Below are 25,019 nucleotides of genomic sequence, written 5' to 3'. Positions count from 1 at the left end.
TCTGATGGTTCCCCTCAAATGTGCCTTATCCTGTCTTTCTTATTCTTTTTCCATCTGTTTTTCTTTTACAATCCCTAGATTTCTCCATCTCTACCTATTCAGCCCCCAACAGTCTTCAAAGATCAGGAAAGAAGGGGGCTCCAAGTGCAGAAGAGGAGGTAGGATAAAGGTGGATAGGAAGAGGAGGGGGAAATATGAAAAGGTTTGCTTTGGTACCAGGAACTTTATCTGGTGCCGCTGGGTTTTTTTTTGGCTCTTGTGCCATGACCCTTCCCACCGGTCCTCTTCTTGTCATCCATCTCTAGAGGTTTCTCTTTTGCCAGGGTTGCTCATCTCCAAACCGCCCTGCTCCCTTGACCAAAGGGAAATGTGACTCACTGAGCTGCCACCAGCCCACGGCTTTCCACAGCCTTATAAGCCCGACTGGGGAGAACCCGCTGAGCTCCCCCGCGGCCCAGCCCTGCCCCCGCCCAATTCTCAGAGCTCGGCTCACTTGGCCTCTAGCCGTCAACCTCGCCGCAGCATCCTGAGGCCCGGCCGGGGCTCTAAGCGGAGAGAATGACCAAAACAGAGAAGGGGAGCGGGGAAGCCAGTTGGGCTCTGCGTGGCGCCCTGGCCGCTGTGGCGCTACTTTCCGCGCTAAACGCGGTGGGCACGGTCTTCACGCTGTGCCAGTGGCGCAGACTGAGCGAGGCGCTGCGGGCGCTGGAGGCGGAGAGGGTTCAGCAAGCGCGGGAGGACAGCGCCCTCCACACCTTCCTCCAGGAGCTGAGCCGAGCGCCCCAGAACATCCCGAGCAACCCCGAGCCAGATCTCCCCTGGGCGGCGCGGAACAAGCGCAGTCATGCTGGAGAGCCCCAGCCACACATCCGGGCGGAGAACCAGGACATGCTGATGATGATGACTTATTCCATGGTGCCGGTAGGCATAGGCTCTGATCCCTTCTCCCCCCTCAGCCCGCGCTCCACTCTGGGGTGGGCGGGAAGGGGGGAAGATTGAGAGGGAGGACACGCTAAGTTTGCAAGTTCTGGGACAAAGCTTTGGGCCTTTGGGAGCCCACACTAACCCAGCCTAGTTGCCACCTGGAAGCTTCTTCCCAGATACATGTTTTAGTTTTAGGACTAAAAGGAAAGGACATTAGTGTGGGGGCGTACTGTTGAGTGTCTACTTCCCTTACCTAAAAGTTTTCGAAGCTTCATCTCTCTGCAGAGAACCTACATTGGCATGTGAAATGGTTGCATATGTATTTGTAGCATTGCTTATGTATTCGAACTTTTTTTAGGTTCAAGGGTATATAACTGTATCTGGCGCAAGAAGAGATTACACTTTCAAGAAGCTCTGGATTTTTATTTTTAAGTACAAGATTTCCTACGATTTAAAAAGGAAAAAAAATAGTGGCCCTCATCTGTCTCCTAACCATCTAAGGAAAGAAACTTTCTGTTTGCCATGGGCCGGCTGATGAGATTGTCTGACTTGCATTTAGGCGGGAAAAGAAAAACAAAACTTCAGTGCTCTCAATGTTGCCCATGAAAAAAAGAAAGCAGGGCCTAGCTGCCCACAACTATTGTGGGGGAATTTAAGTGCATGGTTGGTTACTGTTATTCCAATGCTTGAGGTGTTCTTGAAAGCAAAATCTGATCTTTAAATTGACAAAGGAAAAGAGAATTAAAGAAGACTAAATTCCAGATTTATATATTGCTTTGGAGAGGGACAAATGAGCCACACAAAATTCGTTTGGGTTTTCAGGATCATAGATTTAGAAGTGGAAGAGACTTCAGAAGTCATCTAGTCCACCCCCCTCCCCCTCATTTTACATCTTCAGAAACAGGTGAAGTGACTCGCTGAAAGTCACACAGGTAATAATAGAGTGGAAATTTGAACCCAAGTCCAGTGACTCCAAATCCAGTGCTCTTTCCACAGCACACACATAAGCAGTTCCTTAAAACATTCCTTTCAGAATTTAGACATTTATTTAGCTTTTAGAAATGCCTATTCCTGCAATTCTAAGTTATTGGGCTACTTTACTGATTTTAATTTAATAATTACCCAGCAATTACTTGTAGATCGCATTGACCTTTCCTATTTCATTTCATTACTAATTATAACTACTGTGGGTTTATTTCACTTTCTAATTAGAAGGAATTCAGTTCTGTCATCTGAAGTCAAGGGGTGTAGGAGGTACTTTTGAGTACAAGATTTATGGAGATGTCACCACTTAAAATTCTATTATTATACAGAATTTTAATACCTAACAAAATAAAATAGTCCCAAGATTATGAGGAAGCAAAACTCATACTCGGATGATCTCTTTAGGAAGATGATATCCAAATCCAACCTTGCTTTCAACAATATCACATATAAATTCTGAACACGCATGCCAAAGAAAAATTGCAGAAAGGACCCCCTTGCTCTTCAGCTGCAAAACGAATGCCTCTAGGAGAATCTCTTATGTACCCTGCTTTTTCTCACTGGCCTAGCTGATATTCATAGTCTATTTGGTTAGCTTAACCATGTGCTTCCAACCTTAAAAATAGATCAATAGAAGAAGAATCCTATCTAGTTGAAATTGTTTTTAAAAAAAGATATCAGGGGGGCAGCTAGATGGCACAGTGGTTAAAGCGCTGGCCCTGGATTCAGGAGTACCTGAGTTCAAATCCAGCCTCAGACACTTAACACTTACTAGCTGTGTGACCCTGGGCAAGTCACTTAACCCCAATTGCCTAACTTAAAAAAAAAAGAAAAAAAGAAAAGATATTAAAACTATCCCCTTATATCATAGTCTATTATGTAACTAAAGCAATATATAAGCCTGGAAGCCATTCTTACTAAATTTTCTTTCTTTTGTCAATTTAAAGTTGAAATCTAACTCTTAAGAAGACCTTAGGTCAATGGCACCCTAATATAGCAACTTTTTAAGAAAGAATTCTACTAGTAAAAACATCAAGCTTGTTAACCAGTTTGCAAGAATTTATTTATAAATTACTTCTAAAGGCATTACTTTACTTCCAATAATATGCTGAACATCAGTCTGTAATAGAGCATGAAGGAACATCCCTGAATACAGAAGATGCTGAATATTGCCCCTCATAGGGCCAAATTTGGCATTTCTTTACAGGAGTAATCAGTTTTGCCACGCCAGCCACACTTGCCTCTTTGTTCTCTCTTATAGGCCATGGTTCACTTAAAAAGCAGGGTGGGAAGAGAGGAGGGATACCTGATTACTAAGGAGGTTATGGCATGTTTTCAGGAAGTATTGTATTTGCTCTTGGGCCATGCTCCTAAATTCTTCTCACTTTCACTCTCTGCTGTTTTCAGAAAAGAAGACTGATTCCTTTCTCTCTCTCTCTCTCTCTCTCTCTCTCTCTCTCTCTCTCTTTCTCTCTCTCACTCACTCGCTCTCTCTCACTCTTTTTCTGTGTGTGTGTGTGTGTGTGCATGCATGCATGTATGTGTCTGTGTGAAAAAAGAGACAGAAACTGAGAAAGTCAGAGAGAGAGAGAGAGAGAGAGAGAGAGAGAGAGAGAGAGAGAGAGGCCTTCTCCTGGTACCATCCCTAGCAACATAAGAAATAAAAGTGGATTAATCTATGTAGTGATGGTGGTATAAAGATAATTGTGATGGAATCAACAACATCCACACTGAATCTTTCAAGCAACAGTAGTGAAAGCTTAGATAAAGGTAGCTGAAACAGTGGAGAGAAAGAAAAGTAGACCTATTCCCCTCAGAGAAAAGCCTACTACTTCTCTTTGGCCCCTTTCTTATTCTCTTCCCTCTTTGTTTCTCCTCTCTTTGAGTTCTCTCCATGTTCCTCTGTCTCCTCCCTTCCTTTGACCTCATCTCTTCATTGATGTTTGCTCTGGCCTTTCTTTATCTTTGTAACACCCAACACCTAATGAAGGGTTCATAAAAAAGCACTCAACACTTGTCAAACCAATCATCAATTAAATATGCATGCTTAAATGCTAACATGATGACATCAATTTCATAACATAAATGTGACAATACTCTGATTCTGGACCAGGGCTCACATAACCAAGTAAGTGTAGAGAAACCAAAAAGGCTTTAGATTTGGAGTAAGGATATAGGTGTGAATTTTAACTCTACCTGAGATTCCCTATCCACATACTCTACCAATGTGACCTTGGGCAGATCACTGAACATCTCAGGATATCAGTTTCCTCATCTGGAAAATGAGAGCATTGCCCTTTGGCAAACTTTTGTTGACCCTAGTCAAGAGATCCAATGGAGTATGACAATTGTATTTTCTTGGCCAAAAACTGACTATTTGTCCTATTTCTAAATAAATTTATTCAAAAGTATATTAAAAACATATTTCCAAAAGCATGTTGGTGGTTAAAATAAAAGAAAGAAAAGAAAATGAGGGGGTTGCCCTGGAGGGCCTCTAAATTCTCTTTATGAAATGTTTGCTTTCCTCTTCAAAGAAGTAACTTGGGAAATTATAGAAGCTAGGCTACCAATAGCAGGAGCAGTGATGAATAAAAACTAGGCCTTTCTCCCTTAATTTAATGCTGCCATAGCTTAAAATTCTTTTGACCTCCTTTGTGGAAAATGACTTCAGAACTAGTTTCTGATACACATCAGACAGATCAGTGTCCCTACTTTAAAATTGCATCTCACTTTTGACCAAAAATAATCTAACCCAGACTAATCTCCCACTCATTGCCACAGCCTTAGACGCTGAGCTCAGTCTAGGGGCAGTGGGAGGAGCTGGCTCCAGTCTTCTCCCTGTTCTCTCTCCTACACTAGCTGATGGGAAATGGAAATAGAAATATTCTGATTTTGCTACTCCAGTCACCCTGTATAGAAATAGTAGTGCACATATTTATATTTTATTAATTACTAAATGGAAAAAAGATCTTTACAATTAGGATACCGACTTGGACCAACTTGGAATAAATTTGATACAGTTTCTCTTTAAAAGTAAACAAAATGACTGTTTTCCTTGTTCCTTGGCCCCGACCCCCTCCCCCCAAATTCATGGCCAAATTCATTTGACATTAAGACTTGATTTGCATACATTTTATCTACAGACTAAAGGTCATGTCATTCTAAACAAGACAAGCTTTTAGACTGAGATTAAGCTACAAAAGGAGTATTTTTCAGCCCATCAGAGGCTTTTATGTGGCTCTTTTAAATAGATGCAATTTGGGAAAACTATTTGGTTATTTCTTAAATAAAGTTCAAGTCGTAATTTTCTTTCCTTAAAAGAGTGAAAGCAATGAGGTCAAATAACATTCTTTTAAAAGTATTTTGTGAGGTTTGTGCATTTTAGCACCGTAGCAGATTAATTTATCCAGCAGCAGATGTTGTGGGAGATACAATTAAGTTTAAGGCATGATACCTAAACTAAGGAACTCATAGACAGTTTGGAAGACAAGACTAATATACATGAAATATTTAGACAAAGTTAGTACATATAGCTTATTATCAAGTCACAAATAGTATGGTATGGATAATAAAGGTGATAGTTCATCAGAAAAGGAAAGTTCCTTGTTAACTGGTATTATTAAGAAAGAATTCATAGAGGAAGTACAAATGGAGATGGGACATGAAGGTTACATAGTATTCAGACAAGATGAAAAGGAGGAAGAAGGCTATATTTTAAAAACTTACACAATGAGATTGATTTTTCTAATAGAAGCAAAGAAGACTGAGCAAAAATAGAGTTGATATCACAGAAATCTGCCCTAAGACAAATGAAATAGACTTTATGACAAAGATTAACAAGAAAAAAATTTTAATATGGATGAAATTGAAAGCAATTTAATAATTGGATATGTGCCTAAACAACATAATGAGAATGGTATGGTCCAAACACTAGAGGTGGCTGGTGGTACAGTACAAAGAGCAATGGGCCTGGAGTCAAGAAGATCTGAGTTCAGATGTGGTCTCAGAAACTTACCAGTTTTATTACCATGGGCAAGTCACTTACTGATGTCTGCTTCAGTTTTTTTTTTTAATCTGTAAAATGGAAATAATAGTACTTATCTCCCAGGGTTGTTATGAGTATCAAATGAGATAATATTTGTAACTGTAATAGCACAGTTTATGTCACAAAGTGTGCACTATATAATTGCTTATTCCCTTCACTAGTGAGGTGATATACTTGCCTGGAATGAAAGATTCATGTCTAATTCTACATCAAAATAAGTATCTATGATATGCACAGGACAGATGAGCAATATGGTAGAACAAGATTATAGGAAACCTTAACTATCCAGATGAAGAGTTTCGAATTGATCTGAAGATCAATTGGAAATTATTCTTGTAAGTTTTAGAGACATGAAAGAATCAGTGTTGGAAGGAAATTTGTTTGGTGACAATTGAACTATAATGTGAAGTGAGGAGAGAATGGATATACAAAGACCAGTTAGAAGTTTATTGCAAACAAACAAATGCAAACCAATAAAGCTTATTGCACTTATCCAGATGAGAACATTGGAGCTTGAATTAAGGTGATACTGACTGACAGGAACAGAGATGAAGAGAATAAATAAGTTCTAGAGAAAGGATTCTTAACTTGGAGTCCATGAACTTTTTTTTGGAAAATTTTTTTGATGACTATTTCAATATACTATAATTGTTTTCCTTTCTATATTTTATTTTATGCATTTAAAAACATTATTCTGATAAAGGCTTCACAGGCTTCACAAGACTTCCAATGAGCTCCATGTCACATGTACTAGAGATACTTGGAAAGAAAAATTGACAAGGCTCCATAAAGTTTCCTCTATGCCTTCTTTGCAAAGTTGTTGTAAGGATCAAATGAGGCTGTAGGTTAAGTGCTTCCTAAATGTCAACTAACCTTCTTACTCTCTCAACATCTTTTTCTTTTCTTTGTTTCCAACTGAATTTCTAGGGCTTGTGATTTTATTTCATTCTGATCCTGTTAGTTGTTGAGATTTCATTTGGGAAGGGCTCATCTTATGGACACTAAAAAAAAGTTTGTTTCCAAAATATTTGTTTTACTGCTTAATATAGTCAAAAGTAATTTTTCCAATCCCTCTGACTGACACAACCATTTCTTTTAGAGCTGATAATTTTGCCAAATATTGTAGTGGCATGGGGGGAACATTATATTTCAAGTCAAAAGACCTGGATCCAAATCTCGGTTTTGCTTCTTATTATTGGGAATTTGGGCAAACTATGACACTACTAGACTACTACTACACTCAGTTTCCTCATTTGTAAGATGAGGAATTTGAACTAGACCACCTCTCAGGTCCATTCTGGTGCTAAAACACATCAATCTATAATTTGAAAACATTTTCTATAAAAAAATATCAATAAAAATTTAAGAAGAAATGTTAATAGGAGGAAAATGTGGTGGTTGTGCTAAGATATTATCAATAGGAAAGGCAAAGTGAGAGGGTGCTGAACTTGGAAACAGGAAAACCCAAGTTTGAATCTCACCTAAGACATTTATTAAGACATTGGGCAAGTCACAAAATCTCTCTAAGCTTCATTTTCCTCACCTTTAAAATGGGAGATAGGATACCTCTAGCATTTATCTCATAAGGTTGTTATGAGGGTCAGATGAGATAGAGCACATTAAATCCTTTGCAAACACCACAATTCAATCAATATACATACATACACACATATACACACACGCAATACACACATATAAGTGTGTGTTAACAAAAAATTTAACTGCAGGTACATTAGGATCATGTCATGTATTTGGAAATATTGCAAGGTGAATTAATGATGCTTTGGAGTTGAGTTTTACCTTGTACTTTCTGCAGCATGTTATCAGACATATTATTTAACTGTGCTTTGCATAAACTCTTATTTAAAGATCCCTGTTGAAAGGCACTATGTGGTCATAAAATGTTTTTCTTAACAATTCCGGAAAGGTTCCTCCAGCAGTTTTCCATCTTCAGACCACTCTGCTACTGGCCTTCAGTTGACAAGTGATCCTTAAAATGGGCTAATATGGGATTGGAAGCTGTCCAAGGCATAGTTACATTAATTCTCTTCAAAACACTTGGGAACTGAGATGGGACTGTGAAGCAATGGAAATAAGCTTTTTCTGTGCTTTGATATCTTTTGTGCTTCTTGTCAGTGCCACAGAATTAACAATTTCATATATATGTATATATATATATATATATATAAGCACACACATATGTGTGTGTGTGTGTCTGTGTGTGTGTGTCTGTGTGTATGCTATCTCATTCTTGGTGAAACAGACTGCTTGGGATAGAGGGTTGGAGGGGAAGCAGGTGGCTGTGTTTGACACCCAGCTCTGACAGTTACTAACTATGGGACCCTTGGAAAAATTAACTAACCTTTTGGAGCCTCAGTTTCCTTATGCTTATAATAATAACAGCTATTCACAGGGTTTTGTACAGCTTAAATGAGATAATTGCAAACCCTGGGGAAGTATATAAATGCTAAATGTTATTTTCTCATTTGTCTCTGTGTTAACATTGTCTACTCAATAATATTGCTAAGTTTCTTGGGAGAAGGGACTACATCTTATACCTCTTTTATGTCCCCTCAAATCCCCCTAGCCCAGAGTTGAGATGCTCGATATCCCCACATCCTTTAACATAGTGCTAAGATCCTCAATAAATATATCTTAGTTGATTGGCTGTAGATTGATTATAGAGCTGGTAATCAAAATGCAAATTCAATTGTTTAAATGATGCATCAACTTCTTAACCTTTTGTTGGCTCTTTGAAACTTAACTAGGGATCTTAAGGTATGAGTCAGATCCTAGTAAGGCTTTTTAATTGCCTCCTAAGAGATATGAAGTCCCTCCCTGCTCTTGAGCCATCATCTTTTGAAGTGATGGAAAAGAGAATCCTTCAGTCAGTAAGCATTTATTATGTGCTTACTATGTATTAGGCACTGTGCTAAGGCCTGGGGATACTTTTGTTGTTCAGTTGTTTCTGACTCTCCGTAACCCCATTTGGGGTTTTCTTGGCAAAGATACTGGGGTGGTTTTTTCATTTCCTTCTCCAGCTCATTTTACATATGAGGAAACCAAGGTAAACAGGGTTAAGTGACTTGCTCAGGGTCACAGAGCTAGTAAATGTCTGAAGCCAGATTTGAACTCAGGAAGATGAATCTTCCTAACTCCATGTCCTGCACTCTATCCACTTCACCCGCAACTGTCCCTCCAGAGATACAGAGATAAGTAAAAGACATTTCCTTCCCTCAGAGGTGCTCATAAGTAAAAGGGGGAGACACCATATAAACAACTATACATAAACAAGATTTTTGCAAGATAAAATAGGAAGTAATACACAGAGGGAAGGCACCAGAATTAAGCATGATCAAAAAAGGCTTCTCACAAGATTTTAGTTCAGACTTAAAGGAAGCTTAAGAGACAGAGATGAGCGGGGAGAGTACATTCCAGACATGAGAGACAACCAGGGAGATGGAATATCTTATTCAACCAACAGCAAGGAAGCCAGTATCCCTGGACCAAAGATGGTGCCAAGCACCAATAATGCTATTCTTACAAGTAGAAGACATTCACTGTTTCTGAATGACAACGATGGTAGATTAGATGAAAGTTGCATGGGATACGTAAGTATGGGTGGTCTTCCATCAGATCACAGATGACAAATGATGACAAGAAATAATAATGATGACAGGACATTTCTGAGGCATGCCATCAGACATATCTCAATGGTCTAATGATTGTTTAGGTTTTAAAATATGAACCCTATCTTATAAACACTAAAATCCTCTTCCAATGTTTCAGCAAAACATGGGCATGACCCAGAAGAGGCTATGGCAGTGGGGCATGATTTCTGGTAGATTCTTGGAGTTAGATCTGAAGAGCTGGGTTTTCAACGACCAGACAAATCATCTAAGTTCAGACAGGCTCATTACCACAAGGTTGTCAGCAGCTAAAGCTGTAGCAACTCACAAAGACTGTTTATCAAGTGGTAGGTGGGTTAAGATCTGTGTCAATGAAGTGAGTACCTATGCCAAAGAAATAATGGATCCCTGAAGGACTGAAATACAGACAAGTAAATAAAAGTTAACTATTACTCAGTCCCAAAAATCAACTCAACCATTATTACATAACTACTATATTCCAAACATAATGTTAGGTATTGGTGATAACCAACAACATAGTCCCTTCCCTAAAGAAGCTGACAATCTAAGACGGTTGATGAGACACATACTCAAAGAAGTCAGATACAAGCTACAACATGGTAGGATCAAAGAAGGTGGGAGACAAAATGCTACAGGAATCAAGAGGAAGGAGGGAACATTTTCAAACTAGAGATAAGGGAAGGCTTCATAAAGGAGGTAGCACTTGAACTGAGACTTGAAGGGGAAAGAAATGGGAAGAGTCTGCATAGGCTGATTCTGATGAGCCCCGGGTTGAATATGGACAGCTGGGGGGCAAAGTGGATAGAATGACAGGCCTAGAGTCAGGAAGACTCATTTTCCTGAGTTCAAATCCAGCCTTAGACACTTACTAGCTGTGTGACCCTGGGCAGGTCACTTAACCCTGTTTGCCTCAGTTTTCTCATCTGTAAAATGAGCTGGAGAAGGAAATGGCAAACCACTCTAATATCTTTGCCAAGAAAACCCTAAATAAGGTCACAAAGTTGGATATGACTGAAATGACTGAACAACAATTATGATTATAGTCTCAACTTAGGAATCCTCACTGCCCCCACTATTTCTTTTATTTCTTTAAAGTGGTCATCCAGGGGCAGCTTGGTGGCACAGTGAATAGAGCACTGGCCTTGGAGTCAGGAGGACCTGAGTTCAAATGCATCCTCAGACACTTGACACTTACTAGCTGTGTGACCCTGAGCAAGTCACTTAACCCCAATTGCCTCACAAAAAAGTGGTTATCTAGCACTTAGAGATCTTCAGTAATAAGGACTTCACTACTTCCCAAGGGCATCCAATTTGAGGTAACTCTAATCGTTGGGAAGCTTCTCTATATATTGGACTGAGTCTGTCTCCTTTGAAGCTTATACTTAGTTCTACTTCTGTGGCCAAATAGCCATTGTGTCTTTCCTAAAGCTTCCTCCCTTATAGGTTAAATATTCTCCTTTCCTTGACTGATCTTTGGATGATATGATGTCAAAGCTCTTTAAAATCCTGGTCACCTTAGTCTTGCTTTAGCTTGCTCATATTCTTCCTAAAATATGGTGCCTAGAACTGAAAACATTACTCTAGATGTGACCTGACCACATCAGAATACATTGGTACTATTGGTGGAAGAAAACTTGAACAAAAAGAGAAAGAAAGAAAGGGGAAAATAGTATACTTTGGTCTGTATTCAGACACTATTAGTTCTTTCTCTGGAGGCAGATAGCATTTTTCATCGCAAATCCTTTGGGATTGTAAGATCTTGTATTTCTAAATTTATTAAAGAACACACTTCCTGAAGCTAGACATGGTCTCCTGCTGCTCCCTAGGTTCTAGCATCCATGATCCTAGCTAGCTTTTGTCATAGTCTTCCTTTATCCTGGAGATGGAGAACTATGGGACCTGCCACTTCATCTGCTACTGGCTATGATCTTCAAGGGGGCCTGAGTTGAGCCTATGCCTTCTGCTACTGTTTCATCTCCCATCATCTTTGGACAGAGAGTTCCTTTATAAGGTTCAATGCCAAATTTTAAAACTTCCAAATCATTTCCTTTCCCCCATACCAGTGGAAGGTTTCTTGTCCAAAGAAGACTTGAAAAATGTATATATTATTATCCAGAGGCATGTGATCAGCTTGTAACTATGTGAAATACAAAGAAGAGACCTATCAGTGTTTGTTATTCTGTTCCCATTGCTGAGTGGATCCAGGAAGTTTGTTTAGGCCATGTTTGAGGGGCTGCTTTACTTTGTTAGGGCTACCATGGGGTCCAGGATCTAGTTCTTCAGTCCCAGGTCTAGAACTTCAATTGTCTGCTTTTCCAGAGGATAATTAGGTTCCCTTTGTTTGAGGAAGCTGGCTTATATCACTCAAACTTGCACCCCAAACAAACAAGAACACCATAGTAATATTGAACTGGGAATCTCTCTAGAAATGGGACCCTGATCCAGTCACAACATTGGCAGGCCTACTTCCTTGTTATATAAGAATAGTGAGGCACGGGTGAGTTCATAGCACCATGGATTTTAGGTTGAAAGAGACACTGAAGGACATCTAGCACAACACTAGCATTTTACAACTTCCCTTGATCTCACTATTCCATGGAGATTCTAAGGAAGTGTGGGTTCCCTGCCTTCATGTGTTCAACATCCATTGATTCCTTAACTCCTCGCATCCTAGCTTCTGATCCTAGCTGCTATTCAAACTGTTCTCTCCAAGCTTGCTGATGCTCTCATTCCTCAGTCATCCTGCTTGGCCTTCCTTTTTCTTTTAATTTTTATTGAATAATTTTGCTTGTTTTATGTCTCCATTTCCATCTATAACTTTCTCCCCTCCCTTACCAAGTGAGGCATCCCTTATAGGGATGGAGACTGGACTCCTGATTCTGTTGGTATAAGGAATTCTCAAGTGAACAAACTCCCTCAACCAGTGCAGGTAAGCACCTTCTCTGGAGCTTGCCTGAGGCACTGAGAGTTGAAGTGACTTGCCCAGAGTAACATAGCTGGTATGTATCAGGTACTGGATTTGAACCCAGGTCTTTGTGGCTTTGAGGTCAACTCTCTTGCCACAATTCCACACTGCCTCTTTTAACAAGGAATAAAAAAAGACAAAAAAAGAGCACTTCAGTGAATTAAACCAACACATTAACCACATCTGAGAGCATATGCAGTATTCTACACCCACAGTTACCCACTTCTGCAAAGAAGGGAGTGAGATGCATCTTCTCAACTTTTCTGGAATGAAACTTGATCCTTATAAATACGTGAGCTTTGGTTTTCCCTTTTTTTTTGTTGTCTTTTTGGGTCTCTCTGAATCATTTTACACTATTTACCCTCTTGATCCACCAGTATCCTTTTTCCTCTTTTGGCCTCAATGGCTCTTCTTTTCCCTAGTTCTCCTACCCATCTGATCACTCCTTTTCAGATTCTCCTTCCATCCCCTAAATGTCAGCATCTCACAGCCTCCATTCTTGTCCCTCTTTTAATCCAACAAGCATTTATTAAGTTCTTCTTATGTATAAAGCAGTATGCTAGGCACTAGAGATACAAAGGCAAAATGAATTTAGTACCCACCCTCGAGGACTTTACAGGAAGATTCCAATATGTAAACAGATAAATACAGACATGATAATTTGAGGAAGACCAAAAAAACTAACAATTATCTATATTTGCCACATTTTGAATTGTAATAATGATTTGGATATAAAGAAAAAACTTTTATAGACCTACATATGCTCTCAATCCTACTATATTGTGGCATTTTCCAAAAGTTGTATGTCTATGATTTCACAGGAAGTGACTATGTATAAAAATGTTTAAATAAAAAGAATTATGTCCCTAAAAGAGATGCTTTATTGGCTCCTTATGCTAAAGGACGGCCAAAATCTACAGCTGGAGAAACAGCTTATCTTTTATCTTGTGTTTTTTTTTTTTTGGCAGGCCATTGAGGGTTAAGTGACTTGCCCAGGGTCACACAGCTAGTGTCAAGTGTCTGAGGCTGGATTTGAACTCAGGTCCTCCTGAATCCAAGGCCAGTGCTTTATCTACTGCACCACCTAGCTGCCCCACAACTTATCCTTTAAAAGCATCCATTATACTTTTCAATACTTGATGTCATCAGAGAAATGAGTGACTAGAGGGAAAATTAAATGTCACATGACAAGAACAAAGGATAATCAATATATAATCTACCCAGTGGACTGGTTCTACTGGTTGCCATTCTTTGTCAAGAAATCTAGAGGAAGGCCCCCCAACATATTGGGTGGAGCTCTATGGTACTTTTAGGGGAAGACATGGACAAGGGTTGTCCAGAACAGAAAGGCATGGATGGCTTTGAGATTGCCTTATTGAAAAGAGCACACTCATACAATCACAGATCCACTGACATATCAAAGGATTAAAAATGCAAAGTTCCTTAGAATTTTTCATGTCTTCTATCCGTCATCATTAGCTTCTAGCAGGCAGTAGGGTGTGGCAAAAAGAGCAGTAGTTCTGAAGTTAGGGTTAGAGTTTTCTTAAACTGGATTATTAATTTTATTATTATCAATAATAATTATATTATATTGTTATATTCGAGTTAGAGTTCAAATCACACCCCTGACACCTACTACTTATGTGACCTTGAGCGAGTTTTTTAACCTCTCTGGGTCTCAGTTTCCTCATCTGTAAAAGGAGAGAAGGTAAGACTAGATGACCTCTCAGGTCCACTCTTGCTCTAAGATCCAATGAATCTAGGCATTGTTAAATCTGAGCCATAAGGCACAAACAACTGAAACCTGAAGTCCTTGAAAACAGCCTCATAAATATTCTCTCAGGACAAGTGACAATTCTTGTTGGGCAGGTTTTTGAGAATGCTGTGGAAATGAATTGTTCTAGCTTCCCTCCCTCTGTGGGATCTCCTAGGAGAACAAGACATGAAGCTCTTCTCTTTTTGCTCTGTTCTTTCTCCTAGATTTTATCCTTTCCCATGACTCCAACTGTCACCTCCATGCAGGTGATATTATTTCTATATATTTAACTGTAATCACTCCCTTGAGCTCCAGTTATCTCCAGATTCCTGTTAGATATCTCCTATGTTATGATATGTCCTATATATTACGTATGTCCTATGGACACCTCAAACATAATAGGTCAAAGATGAACTTATCTTCTCCCCCTCACCAAACCTGCTGCTTTTTCCAATTTCCCCATTTCTATTAATGGTACTGCCATCATCCCAGTCACCTGGACTCAAAATCTTGGACTCCTTTCTCCTTCAGACCCCCACATCCAATCAGTTCCTAAATCCTATTGACTCTATCTCCCTACAACATCTTTTAAAAAATATATTTATTTAATATTTTATTTTCCCAATTACATGTAAAAACAATTTTTAACATTCTTTTTTTTAGATTTTGAGTTCCAAATTCTCTCCTTCCCTCTGCTCCCCCCTCACTGATAAGGCAAGCAATTTGATATAGGTTATATATGTCCTGCAACATCTTTTGCATCTGTCTCCTCTCTCATTAAATCTCACCTAGACTATTGTAACACCCTACTGGGTCTCCTTGTACTCAGCCTCTCTGTACTCTAATTCACCCTTTACAAAGAAAGTCAAAATAATTTCCTTAAGAGGTGAGAAAATGAACTTACTTCTCTTCCTTACAGAGTTGGGGAACAATTGGTATGGGATTTTACATACAGTTAATTCAGTTGATCTGTTGGTAATTTTTATAGAATCAATTTTTTACTGTTTCTTTTTTATTCTGTTATGAGGGAAAGATTACTAGATAGGGAAATATTTGGGGGAGATTATATTTAAAAATTGAAAATGATAGCAAGATAATAGTTCAATAATTTAATTTTTTCTCTAATGCACAAATCTAATCATGTTTTTGCTTGCTTAAAGAGATGTAATGACTACTTATTGCCTGAAAGGGAAAATAAATTCTTTTCCTGACATTTAAGGCTCTCCAACTTAGCTTTCCAACCTTATAGCACACTCCTCCTTTTGATTGGCTCCATTCTAGCCAGATTTGACTACCATCTGATCTGTACTTTTGTAGCACTAACCATTAGTGCTTCCAACTCCCCATACCTTCTGAAATCTTCCTTTATTAAACTTTAAGGTAAAATGCAGGTAAGGTGGGACAATGGATGGAATGCTAGGCCTGTAGTCAGGAAGCTTCATCTTCCTGAGTTCAAATCCGGCCTCAGACATTTCCTGACTGTGTGACCCTGGGCAAGAAACTTACTTTAACCCTGTTTGCCTCATCAATTCCTCATCCATAAAATGAGCTAGAGAAGAAAATGGCAAACCACTCCAGTATCTTTGCCAAGAAAATCCTAAACGGGGTCATGAAGAGTAGGACATGACTAAAAAAAAATGACTAAACAACAAAAACGCTTTGCAAACCTTAAAGTTCTATATAGGTAAATGCTATCGATTATTAGAGACACATTAAAACCAAAGTAAAATCTCAAGCTGAATTCAACAAAGTTTAGTAGGAAGATTCTGAGCAGTCAAAAAAACACATAACCAACTGCAAAACAGGAAGTCCCGTAGACCAGACTTCAAGGATTTAAGATGCAGAAAAGATCTTTAATTTCCCCAGCCAAAAGGTCTGCAGTTCAGTCCCTAACTTTGCCTCCTCCAAAGTCAGCATTACCAGGAAAAGGCGTGTCCAATTTCTTTGTTCCTATGCCACTGGATGTCCTAATTTTCATCACAAAGCAAGCTTTTAAAGCACAAATTGGCTAGAGGAATTTTCCCTGGATGAGGTTAACTCTTAATTTACTGGTATAGAACTAATCAAAATTTGATAATATAACTACCTAAAAGAAATTGAAAGACCATATAACTAATGAAAGCTCATTTTTGTTTGTTATTATGAGCATTTTTCATCTGTAAGAGGAACCCACCGGGGGCAGCTAGGTGGTGCCCCGGATTCAGGAGGACCTGAGACACTTGACACTTAATAGCTGTGTGACCTTGAGCAAGTCATTTAACCCTCATTGCCCAGCAAAAAAAAAATTCCCTTAATCCATTCAGGTCAGGTTAAGTGAATTGCCTAAGGTAATACTGTCAATATAATTTGGGGGAGGATTTGAATCCAGGTCTTCCTTTCTCTAAGGCCGGCTCTCTACCCAGTATTCTGCTCTGCCATTATAGCCATGAGTAAATTTTCTTCTCTAGAAGGTATTCTCCAGACTGCTTCTAGATATAAGATTTAAAAGGTTAATTAAGGTTAATTTTCTTTCTGTGTGATTTTTGTTGTTTTATTTTCTGCATCCTGCCCCTGGTCTTGCAGTTTGGCTTTATGTAGTCCATCATCATTGGCTTGAATTATTGGGGAAGAAGGAGGAAGAAAGGGAAGAAGGAAGAAGAGTTAGCATCTTAATGTCCGATTGTGACATTTTCTTCAAAAATCAATAGAATCTGTAGCATAGATACACAGTTCATTCTTTAAATGACTGAAAAGATTGAATCATTCTCTTTTCTAAAGAGGAATTAATTTTTTTTTCTCTTCCATTCTATTTGTTGTTGTTCAATCGTTTCAGTCATATCTGGTCATGTTGACTCTTCATGACAACATATGGGGTTTTCTTGGCAAAAATATTAGAGTAGTTTGCTATTTCCTTCTTCAGCTCATTTTACAGATGAGGGAAACTGAGGCAAACAGGATTAAATGACTTCCCCAGAATCTCATAGCTAGTAAGTGTCTGAGACCAGATTTGAACTTAGATTTGATCCTGACTCCAGGCTCCATACTCTATCCACTGTACCACCTAGGTGCCCATAATGTTATTTTGCAGGTTCCACTGAAATTTGAACTCAGACAGCTGGATTCAGAGTCCAGAGTGCTAAGCATCACACCATAGACCCACCAAATCATTCTTTAAATTCACAGTTCTCCTCTGATTCTTATTTTTACTAAAACAGAGCTAGTCACAGAGATATAACTAGGAATGCTTTCCCTGGGACAAAAACAGTTGAGCTGGGGCTGGAAGCAAGGCGTGTAATGCAGACTAACCAGGGAGAAGTGCTGGTCTAGTCCCCACCCCCATGGGGGCTATAAATAGCAGGCCTCGGCTCAGTGCAAGAGTGGCCAACACCACTGAAAGGAAGTTCCCTCCCCACCACCACCACCATATTGGTGCCCTAGAACAATCCTTGTCTTGTTCCATACTACTTACACCTCTAGCATCCATTTGCCCTTCAGTACAAAAGTTGACAGTTTTCAGTACTTACTTAACAAGTTCATTATGGAAAAACACTGCCACACTCTTGTTCAGTAACATCTTACAGAGAAAAGAGCAGTCCTGTTCAAAACAACTGATTTTCCTCATCTGTAAAAAAGGGGGTTGACCTCTAAGAACCTTTCCAGCTCTAAATCTGTGATCTAACTTGCTTATCATATGCTGATGATAACAAAGAAAATTAACAATATTCTTTGTTTTTAAGCAATAGATATGGTCATGGGAACTATGTTTAGGAAATCTGATAGACCTCGAGCCCAAAGGGTAGAGGCTGATGTCACAGCCTCTGGCTAGAGAACTGACAGCATTGCTTGCTTGGTTCTGGATCCTGTGGCAAGCAAGTACTCAATTTACCTATGCACCTATCCTCTCCAGTTTCTATTTTGGATGAACTTAATTCACCCCCTTGGAAGCTGAAGGACTCTATATCTGTGCTTTAAAACAAGGGTGAGCAATCTGGGCACATGCTCTTATGGGCCTTTCTATTGCATTTTTTGGGGGAGGATCTCTCTCCAGAGAGCAGAATTGTAATTACCCAACTACATGCACTTCCCATTTCCTTTCCCCTTACCCTTTACAAGGTAACTAGAAAAAAGCCAGTGGTTTAGCAAATCACCTCCCTTCCCCAATCTCAACTTTTAATTTTCTCTGCTGCATCTTATTCCTAGACTACAATGGATCTGTGACCTCATCAATTTGGAAGTTCCCTTCAATGATGTGGATAGGAACCAATCCATGCCTGCCCATTCCAACTGTTGTCCATATCTTCCTCTAAGTTCACCACAGGGTGCCCATCCAACATGTTGGAGGCTTTTCTCTTTTCCTCCAGTGGAGAAACAATCAATTATTTCATGCCATAAAGTTCCTTGAGGAAATCTTTTACTCCTGTTCTTCAAAAATCTTTATTGGTTACATGTTGGAGGCTGCTCCCACTCACCATGTGACTCTCCATTTTTAATTATACAAAATGAGTGACACCCACTTTTAATTCTACAAAAACTTATAGTCCATGTTTTGTTGCTGTACTCTAAGGTTCCCATAAAAGCAAAGACAAATCGTTTTTAATATCCCCTTTGGGCAGAGGAGGTACCTTCCTCCACTGATAGAGAATATATTCTTCTTCTTCTTCTTCTTCTTCTTCTTCTTCTTCTTCTTCTTCTTCTTCTTCTTCTTCTTCTTCTTCTTCTTCACTTAATAGTATTTTATTTTCCCAATTACATGTAAAAAATAGTTTTCAACATTCATTTTTATAAGGTTTTGAGTTCCAATTTTTTTCTCTCCCTCCCTCTCTCTCCTCCATCCTCCCTAAGACAGCAGGCAATCTGATATAGGTTATACATGTAAAATCATATTAAACAACTTTTCACATTAGTCATGTCATAAAAGAAGAATCAGAACAAAAGGGGAACACCATGAGAAAGAAAAAACAACAAAACAACAAAAAAGTGAATATAGCATACCTCGATCTTTATTCAGATTCCATAGTTCTTTCTCTGGATGTGGAGAACATTTTCTATCATGAGTCTTTTGGAATTGTCTTGCATAATTGTATTGCTGAGAAGAACCAAGTCTATCACAGCTGATCATCACACAATGTTGCTGTTACTGTGTACAATGTTCTCCTGGTTCTGCTTGCTTCATTCAGCATCAGTTCATATAAGTCTTCCCAGGTTTTACTGAAATCCACCCACTCATTATTTCTTATGGCACAAGAGTATTCTATTACATTCATATACCACAACTTGTTCGACCATTCCTCAATTGATGGACCTTCCCTCAGTTCCCAATTCTTTGCCACCACAAAGAGAGCTGCTATAAATATTTTTGTGCACCTAGGCCCTTTCCCCTTTTTGATGATCTCTTTGGTATACAGACCTAGTAATGGTATTGCTGGGTCAAAGGGTATGCACAGTTTTATAGCTCTTTGAGCATAGTTCCAAATTGTTCTCCAGAATGGTCGGATTAGTTCAGTTCACAACTCTACCAACAATGCGTTAGTGTTGTACTTCTCCCACGTCTTCTCCAACATTTTTCATTTTCTTTTTCTGTCATATTAGTCTTTCTGATAGGTATGAATTTATACCTCACAGTTGTTTTGATTTGCATTTCTGATAGAGAGCTTCTTCATCTAGGCGTTCCCTATTCTGGGAATCAGAGCTCCAATCTCTATCTCTATCCATTAGGCACCTTCTCCCCAAGAAGTGAAACAAATGTCAGTATTTTTGTTTCTCTGATGAGTACCAATGAGGGAGAAGGTTCTCTCTGTGGAGAAGTGTATTACCTTTTTTCTTTCACTAGAAAATTCTTTTCTTTGAAGAATAGCCATTCAGAAGAAAGCCATTCATGTGTATATAAAATGAAAGGTCATGTTGAAGGGTGAAGGTCCTTCACAATTTGTGAATGTGTGTTGTTATTAAACTGTCCCTTTCCTCCCCATAGATGCTTTTGTGGGGACTATTCTTGAAAGTTAAGTACAAAGGGTAAAGACTGCTTAAGAATGCATATGAGAGGGGCCGCTAGGTGGTACAGTGGATAAAGCACTGGCCTTGGATTCAGGAGGACCTGAGTTCAAATCCGGCCTCAGACACTTGACACTTACTAGCTGTGTGACCCTGGGCAAGTCACTTAACCCTCATTGCCCCACCAAAAAAAATGCATATGAGGAACAGACTAGAGGAGAATGGAAGGAGGCACCTTTTCCTACCATGGATAAGGAGAAGAGTTCCAGACTAAACAGGGGATAAAGAGAATCACAGGAGATAAGATGGACAATTTTGATGACATTTAAATTTAAAAGGTTTTGCTTAAAATTAGTGCAACTAGAATTACAGGGAAACAGTTTGAGGGGAAAAGCTTTGCAGAAAATGTCTTTGATAAAGGTCTAAAATATATATGGGGAATTCATACAAATATGTAAGTATGAGAGTTACTCCTTAATAAATAAATAGAGAAAGGATGCGAACAGTTCTCAAGGGAAGCTTTCTAATCTATCGATAACCATATGAAAAAAAATGCTCCAAATCACTACTCATAAGGGAAATGAAAATGAAAACAATATTGATGTTTCACCTCAGACCCATCAGATTGTCAACAAATTGTTTCAAGAGCTATAGGAGGACAGGCACACTAATACATTGTTGGTGGAGCTGTGAATCAATCCAACTATTCTAGAAAGCTATTTGGAATTATACTCCAAAAGTCACTAAACTGAGGCAGAGCCAAGATGGCAGAGAGAAGCCAGTAATTTGCCTGAGCTCTCCTTTGGTTCCCTCAAAAATAACATTAAATCAAGCCTCTAAATGGATTCTGAAATTACAGAACCTACAAAAAGACAGAGAAACACAATCTTCCAACCTGAGATAATTTAGAAGACTTCAGGAAAGGTTGGTCTCACTCAGGCAAAAGGGGAGCGCAGTGCACCTCAGTGCAGTGCAGTGTGGAGGAGGTTGGGGCAAGTCAGCAGGAAGGTCTAGGCCACAGCTGAACAACTGAGGCCCCTTGACCCTGGCTCAGCAAGCTTGTGGTGCAGCAGACCAGTGGTGAGATCTATCAGCACCAGCTGAGAAGGCAGGCTGCCAGCTAGCAGGCCATCCACAGGACAGATGTGACCAAGCCTGGCCATCCCAACACGCTGGGAGCAAACACAGGGAGCAAGCCCAGAGTGGTGAGAAATCCACAAGCCATAGAGGCCTCGGAGTAGAAAGCCAGTGGCACAGCCCCTATCTCCCAGCACAAGAAGTTTGAAACAGTGACCCTGGTGCTCCAGGAGCAGACCTCAATTAAAAAAAAATAAGTTGCAATATGAGTAAGAAACAAAAAAGAGCTCTTACCATTGAGAGCTTCTGTGTTGACAGGGAAGAGCTAAACACAAACTCAGATGAAGACAACACTCTCAAATTGCCTACATGTGAAACCTCAAGAGGAAAGATGAATTTGTCTCAAGACCAAAAAGCCTTCTTGGAAGAGCTCAAAAAGGATTTTAAAAATCAATTGAGAGGGGAAGCTAGGTGGAGCAGTGGATAGAGCACCGGCCCTGGAGTCAGGAGGACCTGAGTTCAAATCTGGCCTCAGACACTTGACGCTTACTAGCTGTGTGACCTTGGACAAGTCAGTTAACCCCAATTGCCTCACCAAAAAAATTAATTGAGAGAGGTAGAAAAAAATACAGAGAGAAATAAAAGTAACAGAAGAAAATTATGGGAAAAAAAAGAATCAGCAGCTTGGAAAAGGAAGCACAAAGAATCAAAAGTCACGAAACTGTGCCCCCCCTTTGACCCAGAAATGCCACTATACTACTCTTCACTGGGTTAAGCATGCTAAGTATATTCCCAAAAGAGATCAAAGACAGAAGGAAAGGATCTATATGTACAAAAATATTAGTAGAATTTATTATTATAACAAAAACCTGGAAACAAAGCAGAAACCTATCAATTGAAGAATGAATGACTTGATAAATTATAGTATATGAATTTAATGGATTATTACTATATCATAAAAAAAATTAACAAGGGACAGATTCAGATAAACCTAGAAAGACTTGTGTGAATGCTGATGCAAACAGAGGAAAGTGAGCAGAACCAATAGAACTACTTACATAAGGACCACAATATTGAGAAGAAAAGCAACTTTGAATGACTTAGGAACTTTAATCAATATAGTGACCTATCACCGTAGCAGAAGACTGATGCTGACTCATGCTTGCCACTTCCTGGTAGAGAGGTGATAGACTGCAAGTACAGAATGAGACACACATACATTTTCAGACATGAATCAATACAAGTTTGTTTCATTTGATTATACTTGTTATAGGTAGGGCTTTTATTTGGCCCAACTAGGCAGCACTGTGAATGGAATGGTAGACCTGGAGTCAAGAAGACCGAAGTTCAAATCCATCCATAGGCACTAGCTGTGTGACCTTGGGCAAGTCACTTCACATCTGCCTCAGTTTCTTCATCTATAAGTGGAGATAGTAATAGCACCTACCTCCTAGGGTGGTTGTGAGGTTCAAGCGAGATAATAATTGTAAAGCATTTAGCACAGTGCCTGGACATAGTAAGCACCATATAAATATTAGCTGTTATTATTTGAAGGAAGAGGTTTGGAGAGGTAGTTATATTTATGTGATTTAAAGAGAGTCAATGAAACACTTGAATAATACCTAAAAAAGAGCAGAAGGAAGTTCAGAGACACCGATTAGCAGGGCCATGGTGGTACTACTACATTCAATTGAACATATATTTTTGAAAACCAAATCATGTAATAGAATTTATTATTTTATATATAATTTTTTTCTGGTCATATATGCAATTGGCCTGCATATGAAAATGCTTATGTTGGTTGATGATTTTTCTAGTTGGTGATCGTTTTTTAAAGAATACATATGAAAAAAAAGAATACATATGAGTGAGGAAGTTTGGAAAAACTTAAGGGCTACTGTGCACTTAATTGAGATCAAAGTTGCAATTTTGGCCTCACTGGCAGAAACATAATTAGGATCCCAGCATGCTGAAATTCTGTGGCTCCTGATAGCATGTACACTTCTTCAGCATCATCAAGACAACTTAGCTTAGTGTCTAATGACAAGAATTTTCTTTTCTAAATCAGACCTGAGATTTCACTGGGATTGAGAACTCTCAGTGAGGAAAGTTCTTCTACCAATGAAGATTGGCATCTGCTCGGCAATTTATAGTTCATTAATAGAGTTGCTTGGGGCACTAAAAAGTTGCCCAGAGCCAGCCAGCCAGCATGTGTCAGAGGTAGGATTTGAACAGGGCTTCCTGACTCTAAGACTCCCTATCTACTCTACCACACTATCTAGCTAACTAATAACAAGAATAACTAAAAATGGACAGCAACCAAATAACATACTTCCTTCTCCCACCCTGACTCCCAACATCTACCACCAGCAACAGCTGCATTCCAGGTGAGCTTCTCTCTAGTCAATTCAAGTCCTACACCCTACCCTCTCCTCTTCTCTCCTGCTCTGCAATGGCATATAGCAGTCTACCCACATAAGTCAATATTCCAGAGTCTTTATGTTCCTCTGCCTTATGTCCAGAAGTCTTTTACTCCTTACAACTAAATTGATTTGAAAAAGAATTTTGTCTCGCTCAGATTAATTTTATTCTCCTTGCTCTGAGTGTCCAAGTTGCATAGTACAATTCTGTTCACCAGGCATACTGGCTGAAGTGAAATGCTTAATGTAGAAAGGAAGGGGAGATGAGGATGGAGAGGACCTGGGAGATGAGTAGTGTGTTAGTAGTAGATAATGTAGGGCTTTGAAAACAAATTTGAGAAGTTTAGAATTTATCTTGATGACAATGCATAAACTTTTCAAGGTTTTTGAAAGGGGGGAAAGTGGGAGGGAAGATGATAGGAGATAATGATAGGATCATAGATTTAGAGCTAAGAGGGATCTTAAAGAACCTATAATACAACTCCCTCATTTTTTCAGATGAGTTTGTTGTCGTATTGTTCATCCTTCATTCTCAAAGATGACCAGTGACATCAGGAGGATGATGTCTCAACTTGCAAGCAGGGCAGATCTGTGCAGTCACCAGCCTCATTCTCTTCACCAGATGAGATTACTGAGGCTCAGAAATACTAAATGTTTTGTGCAAGGTAGTAATTGGAAGTGACATGAATCGAACCCAAATCCTGACTCCAAATCTAATTGGCTCTTTCCTCTGCAATTTACTACAAACCAAGTGTTTAGTTTTTGTTTGTGTTTTTAGAAAGGTGAATATGAAAGCAGTGAGCAATATGAGATAAAAGGGGAAGAAAGGGAAATAGGGATCATATAATATAATTTGCCACCAGATTCCGAAGTCTTGAAAATCTTTATGGTCACATAGGAAAGAACTACACAAGGGCCATGATCTAAGTTTAATGCTTGTGTAACTGTCCTAGCTTGGACTTGTCACAAAAATTTCCAAGTCTGATAAAGAAAAAGAAACAACGAATCTCCAAGTCATAGAAAATAGATTTATTGAAAGAGGGCATATCTCACAATAAAGCCAGTCTCTGGCAGGGGTAAGCCCGCAAAGACCCCCAAGTATTAGGATCCTGGTGTTTTTATACCCCTACAAGTTCCTCCCACTGCACCCTTAGAGAATTGCAAATAGTGTGGAAAAGGATACATTGAAACGTGAACATTATCTTTAGTGACAAAGGTCATCTAGTCA

General features: G+C 39.2%; 1 protein-coding gene across 1 annotated transcript in view; it reads left to right on the top strand.

The window, feature by feature from the left end:
* Positions 1–423: 423 nt before the first annotated feature.
* Positions 424–25,019, top strand: part of GLDN (gliomedin) — a 98,140-nt gene continuing 73,544 nt past the window's right edge. Inside the window, exon 1 of the mRNA XM_043990086.1 lies at positions 424–921. Coding sequence (XP_043846021.1) covers positions 559–921 — 363 coding nt within the window. The 5' untranslated portion in view covers positions 424–558. The remainder of the gene's footprint in view (positions 922–25,019) is intronic.

The sequence above is a fragment of the Dromiciops gliroides genome, chromosome 2, assembly GCF_019393635.1.
Source record: "Dromiciops gliroides isolate mDroGli1 chromosome 2, mDroGli1.pri, whole genome shotgun sequence".
NCBI classification, from domain to species: Eukaryota; Metazoa; Chordata; class Mammalia; order Microbiotheria; family Microbiotheriidae; genus Dromiciops; species Dromiciops gliroides.
Note: the sequence above shows the minus strand (reverse complement) of the source record. Positions and strands in the feature narration are given on the sequence as shown.